At 36.7% G+C, this 13279-nt stretch overlaps 1 protein-coding gene across 3 annotated transcripts; it reads left to right on the top strand.

The window, feature by feature from the left end:
* The first annotated feature begins 7325 nt into the window (after positions 1–7325).
* On the top strand, positions 7326–13098 carry LOC147540044 (SKP1-like protein 1A). 3 transcript variants are annotated; one of them, XM_086644097.1, is made up of 2 exons: positions 7326–7495; positions 12795–13098. In XM_086644097.1, the coding sequence occupies exons 1-2, from the start codon at positions 7326–7328 to the stop codon at positions 13096–13098; spliced, it is 474 nt and encodes a 157-aa protein (XP_086500223.1). The 3 variants fall into 3 exon arrangements, with proteins under 3 accessions (XP_086500223.1, XP_086500221.1, XP_086500224.1); XM_086644095.1 differs by having other exon boundaries at positions 7326–7520; positions 12817–13098; XM_086644098.1 differs by having other exon boundaries at positions 7326–7559; positions 12868–13098.
* Positions 13099–13279: the final 181 nt, after the last annotated feature.

Genomic DNA, 13279 nt, shown 5'->3' with positions numbered 1-13279 from the left:
TAAGTTATTAATTTTACATGAGATGTGCTCTAAACAAGATCATAATCATCAAACTTGAAGAATTTAGTCATATTAAGTCAAATTCATGAAATGGGCATAATTTTTTTAGCTAGTTGGAAGAGTATATCAATAAGGAAGTGCAGTTTTTGTGAAATAGGCATATTTAGTCAAATTCATGAATTTAGTCAAATTCATGAATTTAGTCATATTAAGTTAAATTCATGAAATGGCTCATCAAATTTCGTACATAGTTCAAGTGAAGAAGAAGCGAAGATACGGAAGGAGAACCAATGGGCATTCGAATAGTTTCTTATTGTTTTCGTGCTTTTGTTTTCAGTAATATTTGTTTTTGTTTAGGTAGGAATTCTAGATATGATAAATTACTTCATATCTTGATCAATCAAATTCCATGCATTAATCAAACCCTCAACTCCACATCAACCCATCTTCAATAATCAAAATCTCAAATAACACAATGTTTCAGACTATCATCTCAAAAATACAAAAATTGGTAATCCTTCTTTTGAACAACACTCCACTCTTTTCTCCACTTTGTAATCACACACATCATAAAACAAAAAAATGTCATCAAAATGGTGACAGGTAGAAGCTCATCGTGTGATCCAGGAGGAATCAAACAGTACAACAAAGCTTCGAGTCGATGGATGAAAGAAAGTAAGATTATCATTCACTTTCATTAACCACAAAACAATTACAAAGATTGAATTATATAGTTCATCAATCTAGAGAGAGAGAGAGTCAGTTATAAGTTTGTTAAGACTAATTACATCTTAACTAACATTAACTAACAGTTAACCAACCTAACTAACTAATTATACACACACATACTATTGGCACATGTGATAGAGAGTAAACAGAGTGTAAACTAATTCAGTTAAGCTTCTTCTCTTCTTCTTTCGTATCTTCTCTATCTTCTTCTCTCTTACACCCCCCCTCAAACTCATGTTTCGAAAGAGGAACAAACATGAGTTTGTCTCGAATTGACTGGAGAGTGGAGAACAGAACTCCCTTGGTAAGAATATCAGCTAAATTGTCCTCAGATGCCACAAACTTAACCTCAAGTTTCTCTTGTAACACTAAATCTCGAATAAAGTGAAAATCTATATCCACATGTTTGGTTCTAGCATGAAGAACAGGATTAGAGGCTAGGTATTTTGCACCCATATTATCACAGAAGATAGTCATTGGCATCTGTACTTCAACATGAAGTTCCTTTAGCAAATAAGAAATCCATAACATTTCAGATATAGCCAAGGAAAGAGCTCTATACTCTGCTTCTGTAGAAGACCTTGAAACCACCATTTGCTTCTTAGAAGACCAGCAAATGAGAGTAGAACCCAGAAAAACACAGTAACCACTTGTGGATCTCCTAGAATCTGGGCAACTGCCCCAATCTGAATCAGAATATCCAGACAAGGAAGAGATATCACCAGGGACAATGCTTATACCAGCACCAATTGTTCCTTTTAAATATCTTAAGACCTTCTTTAGCAGTATGAGATGAGTGGTGCTAGGCTCCTGCATAAATTGAGCAAGATAGTTCACAGCAAAGGCAATATCTGGCCTTGTCATGGTTGCATACTGAAGCCCTCCAACTATACTCCTATAGAAAAGTGGATTTTCAATTGGTTCCCCATCAAACTTAGAAACTCTCTTTCCATGAGACACTGGTATTAAACTTGGTTTACTATCCTGCAACTCAGACTTATGAAGAAGCTCAGAGATATATTTTGTCTGAGTCAATTCAAGATAGGAACCATGAGAATGAACTTCTATGCCCAAAAAGTAATGGAGTGCACCCAATTGTTTCATAGCAAATTCATGTCCCAAATCAGTCACTAACTTTTTCATTAAGAACTCACTTGAGCCAGTGAGAATAATATCATCAACATAGAGGAGAAATATAAGAATCTGGCCATTTAGATAAAACACAAACATGGAAGTGTCTGATGAGCTTCTCTTGAAACCCCATTGATGCAGATAAGATGCTATTCTTGTAAACCAAGCTCTTGGAGCTTGCTTAAGGCCATAGAGGGACTTGTGGAGCTGACAGACATGAGAAGGAAATTGAGGATCCTCAAAACCAGCTGGTTGTCTCATATAAACCACTTCACTCAAATCACCATGGAGGAAAGCATTCGACACATCAAGTTGTTGTATATACCACTTATGAGTCATAGCTAAGGTAAGGGTAACTCTCACAGTTTGAATTTTCACAACAGGGCTAAAAGTTTCTTGATAGTCTATACCTTCTTGTTGGGTATACCCCTGAGCAACCAACCTTGCTTTATATCTTTCAAGAGACCCATCTGAATTGTACTTGACCTTAAAAACCCATTTACATCCTAAGACATTCATAGAAGGTAACCTAGGTGTCAAGGACCATGTCTTGTTTTGAACTAGAGCCTCATATTCAGATTTCATAGCCTGAACCCAATTCTTATCCTGAGAAGCAACCTTATAGGTCTTGGGTTCAGGAATTGAAGAGATGGCAGCAATGTAGGAAGCATGAAATGCATGAGGAGTAGTAAAATGTGAGACATGATCAGGAATTCCCTTAGGCTTAACTATCCCACTTTTAAGTCTAGTTGGCATAGAATGCTGATTAGTGAGAATAGGAGGAGCAACCTCTGAAAGAGAAGGTTCCAATAAAGCATTGGAAGGTTCTAATGAATCATGGGAAGGTTCTTGTGGTTCATAAGATGGATTAGGGGAAGAAGATATAGCAGAGGATATCTCCTGGTCATTTTGAGGATAGCTACTGTGATAAGAGGGTATAGAGGTATTTGAACTTTTGGTAAGCAGAGGCAGTTGAAAAATTTGATAAGTAGTAGTGTGATCTTGGGTTTGTGAAGGAGTATGTACAGTAATGTCAGCAAAAGGGAAGGAAGACTCATCAAATATAACATGTCTAGACACATATTCCTTATGAGATGACATATCCAAGCATTTGTATCCCTTATGAGTTGTACTATAGCCTATAAACACACATTTAACAGACCTAGGGGACAGTTTATCATGTTTCACATTTCCCAAATATGGATAACACAAGGAGCCAAATACCTTAAGCATTGAATAGTCAGGACTTTTATTGAACAAAACTTCATAAGGTGTAGAATAGGAAAGTACCTTAGTTGGGGTTCTGTTTATGATATAGCTTGCTGTGTCATAAGCATGAAACCAGAAACTTTTGGGCATTGAAGCTTGGAATAGCAAGGAATTCCCAACTGATGTAATCTGCCTATTCTTCCTCTCAGCAGCTCCATTCTGCTCAGGTGTATAGGGACAGGAACTTCTAAGGAGTATACCACACTTGGTTAAGTGAGCTTTGAAGTCTCCTTTTGATAGTTCAGGAGCACCATCACTTTGAAATATCTTGATGGATGTGGAGAATAGCCTTTCATAGTGTCTTTGAAAGGTTTGAAAGCAACCCAAACTTTCAGACCTGAGCTTAAGAGGATATATCCAAAAGAACTTGCTAAAGTCATTCATGAATAGGATATAATACCTTATCCCAGACTTTGTTGTTACAGGTGATGGCCCCCAAATATCACAGTAGATAAGCTGTAGTGGACCAGAGGAGGTACTATCTGAGGTATAAAATGGTAGCTTATGACTCTTACTCAGTTGGCAAGAGTTACATAAGGACATGAAGTCTCTTGAGCTTAGTTTTATTCTTTTCTCTTTTTCCCAGCTCAAGATGATATCCTTTGAAGGATGTCCTAGTCTATTGTGCCAGGTTTGAGCAGATGCTGTCACAGAATAGGCTTCCTCAATGGTATCTTTAGGTTTTTCATAAGGGTTTAGTGTGAGATCAATACTATAAATGTTGTTTATCATAGGTCCATCAGCAAGGACCTCTTTAGACCACAAGTCTCTAACTAGAAACCCCCATGGTAAGAACTCAACACTGCAGAAATTCTCTTTTGTGAATTTTGAAATGGAAAGCAAATTCCTTTGGATAGTTGGTACATGAAGTACCTTTTTGAGCTGAAAAGAGGCTGAACCAGAACTCACATTTGCCTCTCCTGTGTTGGATATAGATAATGACTTCCCATTTCCTATCATGACCCCATTTGTACCCTTGTAAGGCTCACTGACATTGAGGTTCCCTTTGCTATAAGTCATATGACTACTAGCTCCTGTGTCAGCAATCCATTTGCTATCATTCGTATTTTGACAAGATGTGTTTGCTGCATAGGCTACCTCTTGATTGTCATCACAGTAGACAAGATGAGCTTGATCTTCTTCTTCTTCATCTTGTTGTGTCAAAAACCCATCTTCATCCTCATCCTCCTCTTCTAATTCTTGCAAATGAAGATTTGCAAAATTTCTTTGAGGTAACTTGTTTGAGGATGATGGCTCAGAGAAATCCTTAAACCTCATCCTACATTGCCTTGCTGTGTGACCCCATTTGTAGCAAATACCACAAGGTATAGTAGTATAATCAAAGAACACATTTCTTGGTTGAGATGAAGATGATATTTGTTTTTGACTTTGTCTGAATTGATTTCTCTGTTGAAACCCATCTGAATTTTGGGTTTGATTTGGGTATCTGTAAGAGGGTTTTGTTGGGTTTCTTGGTTGGTATTTTTCCACAAAATAGGACTCATTTTCATCATTCATGTCTTGTTCTTTTAACCAGACTTCATGATGAGTTAATCTACTTCTGAGTTCTCCAAAACTCAATGTTCCTTCTCTATTTTGAATTGTGATAACAAACTGTGAATATTCTTTACCTAATCCTTGTAAAGCTATTCTTGTTAATTCAACATCACTAACCCTATCATTTACTGCTACAAGAGAATCAGCTAGGGTTTTAATCATACTTAAGTATTCAGAGATGGAAGATGTACCTTTCTTGATGGTTTGTAGTTTATGCCTCAATGATGACTTCTTGGCTTCGAATTCTTGAAGATAAATTTGTTCTAAATATCTCCAGATGTCTCTTGCTGTTTTCAAACCCAGAATATCTGATGCTATAGATTGATTTATTGTAGCTTTGATGAATGATTTTACAAAACTGTCATTCTTTCTCCATTGAAGATAGGTAGGATTCACTATGTCTCTTCCTTCAACCACAGTCAATTGTGGTGGTTCTTCATAAGTTCCATCGATATAGCACATAAGATCATTACCAATTAATGCATTTTCGATTTGATCTTTCCAAATTAAAAAGTTAGAACCATCCAATTTTGTTGAAATCAGACTGGTTATGTTAGCATTGTAAGAAATTTGACCTGGATTAGGGTTCATAATTGGAGGATTGTTGATGATTTCTGGTTGTTCCATGAAATGAGATCAATCTCTGATTCTATGATGCAGAAGATGATCTCTTAGTTGCGAATTAGAAAGACTGAATACTCCGATTCTTTGATGGCGGAAGTTTCAGCTCCTTTTGATCGATTTTGGTCTCGTCCCAATTTTAGGGTTTCTTGAATCAATTTTGATCTTCAACTCTTAGGGCTCTGGTACCATGAAAGAAAGTAAGATTATCATTCACTTTCATTAACCACAAAACAATTACAAAGATTGAATTATATAGTTCATCAATCTAGAGAGAGAGAGAGTCGGTTATAAGTTTGTTAAGACTAATTACATCTTAACTAACATTAACTAACAGTTAACCAACCTAACTAACTAATTATACACACACATACTATTGGCACATGTGATAGAGAGTAAACAGAGTGTAAACTAATTCAGTTAAGCTTCTTCTCTTCTTCTTTCGTATCTTCTCTATCTTCTTCTCTCTTACACCAAACATATACAGAAAGCTTGATAGGCAGTTAACGGATATCTGCATTAAAAATAACAACAATAGTTCCTTAAAGTTTTCCTTCAAAAATATGATGTCAAATTCTTTCTAAGATAGTGTTATTTTTCAAGTTTGGATACGAAATAATTGGTGTATCTGACTTGTCTAAGCGGCAGTCTGAAACTGATTTTTTTATCTATTTGAATCAGACTTGATATATGTCTGAAAACGAAACAAGTTAGACTCAAACAAGTCAAATTGATTGATTAAATATAAATCCTCACCTATAGTCCATGACATATTTCGACCACCCTACTCTTCCAAGCTGCAGAATCAATTGCCTTCCATTTTCCTAATTCAAATAGTAACATGTTAGATTCTTTTGTATAATACCCGAAGTTCAGTAACAAAATCGAACTTCCTTTCCTCCATTATAGGTGGGTTGAATTGATGTCATATTCCAGTTTAGTCCATCCAAACGAGACAAGAAACGATAAGTAAATTTTTACCTCCATTGTTAACTGGAAATTCTTCGCCTAACCAACATTTTTACGTTCCGAATCTTACCCTATAATTGAAAAAAACGATAATAGGCATGTGGTTTTACACATACTGACAGAACTTTGCGACCAAGTTCCGAACCTAACCAACATTTGCCACTGTATCAGATGTTGAGTAAATTTATAAATGAAAATGGGGCGAGTAGTCTTTAGTCTACCTGAGTTGTATTCTTCGACTGCGAAGATTGATGTTTGGGTATCCATGCCCTCAAGCTTCTATAGCTTCCTGTACATGTAGTAATGGTAGGCACAAATCTGTCTACACCGAAAAAAACTCAAATCAATGTGGTGAAGCTACTATGAAGATAACACTATAAAGGAAACAAAATGGAAAATTCGATTGCTTACGCTACAACAGCTAGTAGAAGTTTGGATTGGTTCTTTAGAGAATCTAGTGGGTTTCCCTGCAATCAAATATATCATTCAGAAAACTAAGTATTATAAATTGGTGGTAGTCTCTCGAAAATATAATCTAATTAACTCATTTAGTACTAAGTTTGTAGTGAAAATTGAACCTTATCCCATATATGATATTCTGAACCCATGAAATTAGCACTTATATTTCCCAAGAAGCTTTCATCTCTGAGCCAACGTAAACTCCGATCGTCCATTTGGCCGTTTTTGCTGCTCGCCATTTTTGTTATATGCACTCACATCGCCTCCAATTTGAACAAAAAATACAGTTGATGTGAGTGCATATAACAGAAACTGTGAGTGCATTTAAATTTTCCCATATTACTGGGTCGGTGGGGCCATACGATAATCAGGAGGAAACGAGAATAAGGGGCAAAAGGATTTAGGTTGGTGGTTAGGTTTCTATTTTGGTTTGGGAAATCAGTCTTGTACTAGGATTTGGAAAGACCCTTAATTTAGAAACTACCATTACTAACCGCCATCACCAACAAAACTTATAAATAGGGTTTCCCCCTTCTCTCTTCAGCTATACAAACCAGTCTTGTTCTCTGTTCTACAATCTCTCTGTTATAATGTCGAAGAAGTTAATAAGCTTGAGAAGTTCTGATGAAGAAATTTTTGAGATTGAAGAGGCCATTATTGCTCAACAATCTGAAACTCTTAAACATATGATCGACGATGATTGTACTGATGGTTTCATCCCTCTGCCTAATGTCAATAGCAAGATCTTAGCAAAGGTGATCGAATATGTTAGGAAAAATAACTTAATTAACTTGTTCAGGAATATGAAGATAAACGATGTGAAAGTAAAAGTAGAGACACCAAGATTATTTAACGTGGCAAAAAACCCCTCCAAACTAGAAGGTAAAAAACCACGGGACCTAGTCCAGAAATCTTCCACTATAATTAAATAATGGGTTACACAATTCTTCAAGATGTGTAGAAACACTCTTGGACAACTCTTCACCAAACCTATGGTGGATAAACTGAACAAAGAAACAAAGAAATAAAATCTCTTACTCCTTAGGATTTGAACAAATCCTAGATTACTAAAGGTTGAAGAAGATAACCACAAACTAAATTGCTTCACAAGATTAATAATCTTCTTTTCTTCAAACCAATATTCTGCTCTTTCAATCTCTCTTGAAAGAACCACTTCAGAAATCTCTCTTTCTCTGACTTCTCTTTGTTCTGGAAGTTGTTGTGTATCATCTCTTCCCTTTCATTCCCTATTTATAATAATAAATAAGGAGGTTTACCAATAGAAATAGGAATTCCTTTTTAGGCTTGAAAAAATAGAAACTTCTATATTTTCCCCAAACAAGGAATAAGGGAAATCCTATTCCAACTAGGAGTCCTTTAATTATAAGGAGGGACCCCAACAAACTCCCCCTCCCGACTTATGAAGAGGGACCTACCATCCCCAAACCTGCAACACTGCTACATAGCTCATGTTTGCCTTTGGGTAATGGTTTTGTCATCATATCTGAACCATTGTCTTCAGTATGGATTTTCTCGATCTTCAACACCTTTTCTTCAAGAACATCTTGGATCCACTGGTATCTCACATTTATATGCTTGGACTTGGAATGGAAACTAGAATTCTTACTGAGGTGGATGGCACTCTGACTGTCGCAATGAATAACATAATTATCTTGTTTCATACCAAGTTCTTCTAACAGTCTCTTCATCCATAACATCTCCTTGCAACATTCTGTAATGGCAATATATTCTGCCTCTGTAGTAGATAAAGCTACACACTTTTGTAATTTAGATTGCCATGACACTGCTCCCCCTGAAAATGTAAATAAGTAGCCTGATGTAGACCTTTTAGAGTCTACATCTCCTGCCATGTCTGCATCTGTGTAACCAACTAATACTGGCTTATCATTACCAAAACATATACGAGCTTTAGACGTACCTCTAAGATACTTCAGAATCCACTTCACTGCTAACCAATGCTCTTTGCCTGGATTAGCAAGAAATCTGCTTACTACTCCAACTGCAAATGCAATGTCCGGTCTTGTACACACCATTGCATACATCAAGCTTCATACAGCTGAAGCATAAGGAATTTTCTCCATTTCTTCTTTCTCACTTCTAGTTGATGGACACTGATCACGAGTCAACTTGAAGTGACTGGCTAATGAACAACTCACTGGTTTTGTCTTGTCCATATTGAACCTTTCTAGAACCTTCTCAATGTATCTTTCTTGTGATAGCCAAAGTTTTCCAGCTTTCCTATCACGAGAGATATGCATGCCAAGAATTTGTTTTGCTGGACCCAAGTCTTTCATATCGAAATACTTGTTTAGTTCCTTCTTTAACCTGCTAATTTTATTAGCATCCTGACCAACAATCAACATATCATCAACATAGAGTAGAAGTATAATCAAATCTCCATCAGGAAATTTATGAACGAAAACACAATGATCTGAAGCCGTCCTGTGATACCCTTGATCCTTCATGAATGATTCAAACTTTTTGTACCACTGTCTTGGTGCTTGTTTCAGCCCATATAAACTCTTCTCTAACTTACAAACCAAGTGTTCCTTACCTTTAACTTCAAACCCTGTTGGTTGTTCCATATACACATCTTCCTCCAAGTCACCATGAAGGAAAGCGGTCTTGACATCTAGTTGTTCAATTTCTAGGTTCATACTTGCAGCCAATCCCAATACTAACCGTATCGAGGACATCTTCACCACCGGAGAGAAAATCTCATCAAAATCAATACCCTTCTTCTGCCCAAATCCTTTCACCACTAGGCGTGCCTTATACCGTGGTTGTGAATTTCTTTCTTCGGTTTTGATTTTGAAAACCCACTTATTTTTAAGAATTTTATTATTCTTAGGTTTTTCAACCAACTTAAAAGTGTTGTTCTTATGCAATGATTCAATCTCATCTTGCATAGCTTTCAACCACTCCTTCTTGTGTTCATCATCTAGGGCTTCTTCATAACACTGTGGTTCTCCACTATCTGTAACCATCACATACTCGTGTGGAGGATACTTGGTAGATGGTGCTCTATCTCTAGTCGATCTTCTCAATTCAGCTGGTGGTTCATGTTGAACTTCCATTTCCTGCTCAACATCATCACCCATAGGAACATCTTCATGAGCTTCATCTTCATGATTTTGTTCTTCACCTGCATTATCATGCATAACCTTAGAAGAGATATGTGGATCTAGATCAATGAGATCATTACTATGATTCTCATGCTTCTCAACTTTCCCAAAGTCCTCAATAGTTTGATTTTCAAGAAAGACCACATCTCTACTTCTAATAATCTTCTTATCGACTGGATCCCATAACCTGTATCCGAACTTCTCATCTGCATACCCTAAAAAGATGCATTGCTTGGCTTTATCATCAAGCTTTGCTCTTTGATCTTTAGGTATATGCACAAAAGCCCTGCAACCAAACACCCTTAAGTGTTCATAACTGACTTCTTTCCCAGCCCACACTCTCTCAGCTACATCTCCATCTAATGGTGCTGAAGGTGATAAATTAATCAGATAACATGCAGTACGCATTGCTTCACCCCAGAAGCTTTTAGGCAGCTTTGCTTCTGAGAGCATACATCTGATCCTCTCCACAATAGTGCGGTTCATGCGTTCTGCTACACCATTTTGTTGTGGAGTTTTGGGAACTGTTTGTTCATGTCGAATACCATGGGTTTTGCAATACTCTTCAAACGACCCGATGTATTCTCCTCCATTGTCAGTGCGAATGCACTTCAATGATTTTCCTGTCTCCCGTTCTACCATGTTGTGGAAATTCTTGAAAACTGCAAGTACCTGATCTTTGGTCTTTATGGCATATGCCCAAACTTTCCTGGAAGCATCATCTATAAAAGTAACAAAATACAAAGCACCACCAAGTGTTTTGACCTTTAAAGGTCCACAAACGTCAGAATAAACGAGCTCCAAAACACTGGATTTTCTTTCAGACGCATTCCTTTGAAAGGAAACTCTATGTTGCTTTCCTACTAAACAATGAGAACAAGTGTTTAAATTTATACCTTTTATGTTCGATAAGTCTTGTCGTTTAGCAAGGATTTGAAGTCCTTTCTCGCTCATGTGCCCGAGTCTTCTATGCCAAAGATCAGTGGAAGAATCTTTTTCAACTGCATTCAATTCTCCTTTACACAGTTTTACTTGAGTCCTGTATAAAGTACAACACTTCTTCCCTTTTGCTATCACCATTGACCCTTTTGTGAGCTTCCACTTTCCATCACCAAAGTGACTGTGGTACCCTTCATCATCTAATACTCCGGTAGAGATTAGGTTATATCGAAGATCTGGTATATGTCTCACGTTCTTAAGAATCAATGTACTCCCTGTGCTCGTCTCAATTTTCACTTCTCCAATTCCTACGATTTTTGAGAAACCTAAGTTTCCCATCCTGACTTTGCCAAGGTCACCAGTTCTGTAAGAGTTAAAGAAATCCTTACATGGAATAGCATGATACGAAGCACCTGAGTCAACCAACCATGTTGTTTCTGGTTCTGACTCAGCCATACTTAAGCAAGTGTCTCCACAACCTGAGAGTAAGATAATGTCATCACTTGAGGCAACTGCCGCAACATTATCTTGTTTTTCATCATCCTTTTTATTTTCCTTCTTTGTTTTCTTGCAATCACTCTTGTAATGACCCATTTTTCCACAACCAAAACATCTAACTTCTTTCTTTGGTTTTGATCTCCCCCTTGACTTATCACGGTTATGAGGTTTTCTACTTTTACCTCTCCCCCGTCTTTCTGTAACAAGTGCCTCTGAATGAGACTCGTCTGACGATGATTTCCTTCTTGTTTCTTCATTCAACAAACTACCTGTTACGTGATTCATACGCATTATGCCATCAGGAGCAGAATTGCTAAGAGACACCACCAATGTCTCCCAACTATCTGGTAAAGAATTTAGAAGAAGTAAGGCCTGCAACTCATCATCCAAAACTAACTTCATTGCAGAATGCTGGTTTACTAGACTTTTCATCTCATTCAAGTGTTGAGCAATTGAGGTTCCTTCTTTATATTGTAATTTTCCTAGCTTTCTGAACAAGTAAGCCTTTTTGGCAGCTGTCTTCTGATCATACAATTCTTCTAATTTCCTCCATAGACTATAAGCGGAAGTCTCCGTCGATACATGATGAAAAACACTGGGTTCTACCCATTGTCGAATAAATCCAACAACCTTACGATCTAATACCTTCCAGTCTTCTTCATCTATCTTCATCGGTTTTGTACCGTGATTTTCAATGGGTGCAGCTAGGTCTTTGCAGTATAACAAATCTTCCATTTTTGCTTTCCACATCAAGTAGTTTTCTCCATCTAAACTAATCATACGATTAGTATTCACTTCCATATTTCTGAACAATAAATTCAACCTTAGCTCTGGTACCACTTGTTAGGAAAAATAACCTAATTAACTTGTTCAGGAATATGAAGATAAACGATGTGAAAGTAAAAGTAGAGACACCAAGATTATTTAACGTGGCAAAAAACCCCTCCAAACTAGAAGGTAAAAAACCACGGGACCTAGTCCAGAAATCTTCCACTATAATTAAATAATGGGTTACACAATTCTTCAAGATGTGTAGAAACACTCTTGGACAACTCTTCACCAAACCTATGGTGGATAAACTGAACAAAGAAACAAAGAAATAAAATCTCTTACTCCTTAGGATTTGAACAAATCCTAGATTACTAAAGGTTGAAGAAGATAACCACAAACTAAATTGCTTCACAAGATTAATAATCTTCTTTTCTTCAAACCAATATTCTGCTCTTTCAATCTCTCTTGAAAGAACCACTTCAGAAATCTCTCTTTCTCTGACTTCTCTTTGTTCTGGAAGTTGTTGTGTATCATCTCTTCCCTTTCATTCCCTATTTATAATAATAAATAAGGAGGTTTACCAATAGAAATAGGAATTCCTTTTTAGGCTTGAAAAAATAGAAACTTCTATATTTTCCCCAAACAAGGAATAAGGGAAATCCTATTCCAACTAGGAGTCCTTTAATTATAAGGAGGGACCCCAACAGAATACTGTAAGAAACACTACTCATCTGAAGATGATAATAATAATAATACGAATGTCAATGAAGATGTAAAGAATTGGGATGCTGAATTTGTGAAGGTTGATGATGCTACTTTGTTCGAACTTATACTTGCTGCAAATTATCTTGCGATCAAGAATTTAATGGATTTGACATGTCAGACGGTAGCCGACATGATAAAAGATAAATCGGTCGAAGATGTAAGAGCATTATTCAATATCAAGAACGACTACACTCCCGAGGAAGAGAAAGAGGTTCGGAAGCAGAACGCCTGGGCATTCGAATAGTTTTCTTATTGTTCTCTTGCTTTTGTTTTAGTATTTTTATTTTATTTTGTTTTAGTGTTGGTATATTAATGTTCTCTTTAGTTAAGATGGGAAATAAGTAAGGTTTTGATTTAATTAAGTTCATGGAAATCTACATTTACTTCACCAACTGTATTCTCTTCTTTGATACTAGTTATAATTG

The sequence above is a fragment of the Eschscholzia californica genome, unplaced genomic scaffold, assembly GCF_041429995.1.
Source record: "Eschscholzia californica isolate CP2 unplaced genomic scaffold, dmEscCali1.0.p SCAF_5, whole genome shotgun sequence".
NCBI lineage: Eukaryota > Viridiplantae > Streptophyta > Magnoliopsida > Ranunculales > Papaveraceae > Eschscholzia > Eschscholzia californica.
The sequence above is the reverse complement of the archived record's forward strand: the minus strand, read 5'-3'. Positions and strand labels throughout refer to the sequence as shown.

Coding starts and splice junctions, on each gene's coding strand:
- LOC147540044 (XM_086644095.1), top strand. CDS start 7,326: ATGTCGAAGAAGTTAATAAGCTTGAGAAGTTCTGATGAAGAAATTTTT. Junction 7,521..12,816: donor ATGTTAGGAAAAATAACTTA/ATTAACTTGTTC, acceptor AAGAAACACTAC/TCATCTGAAGATGATAATAA.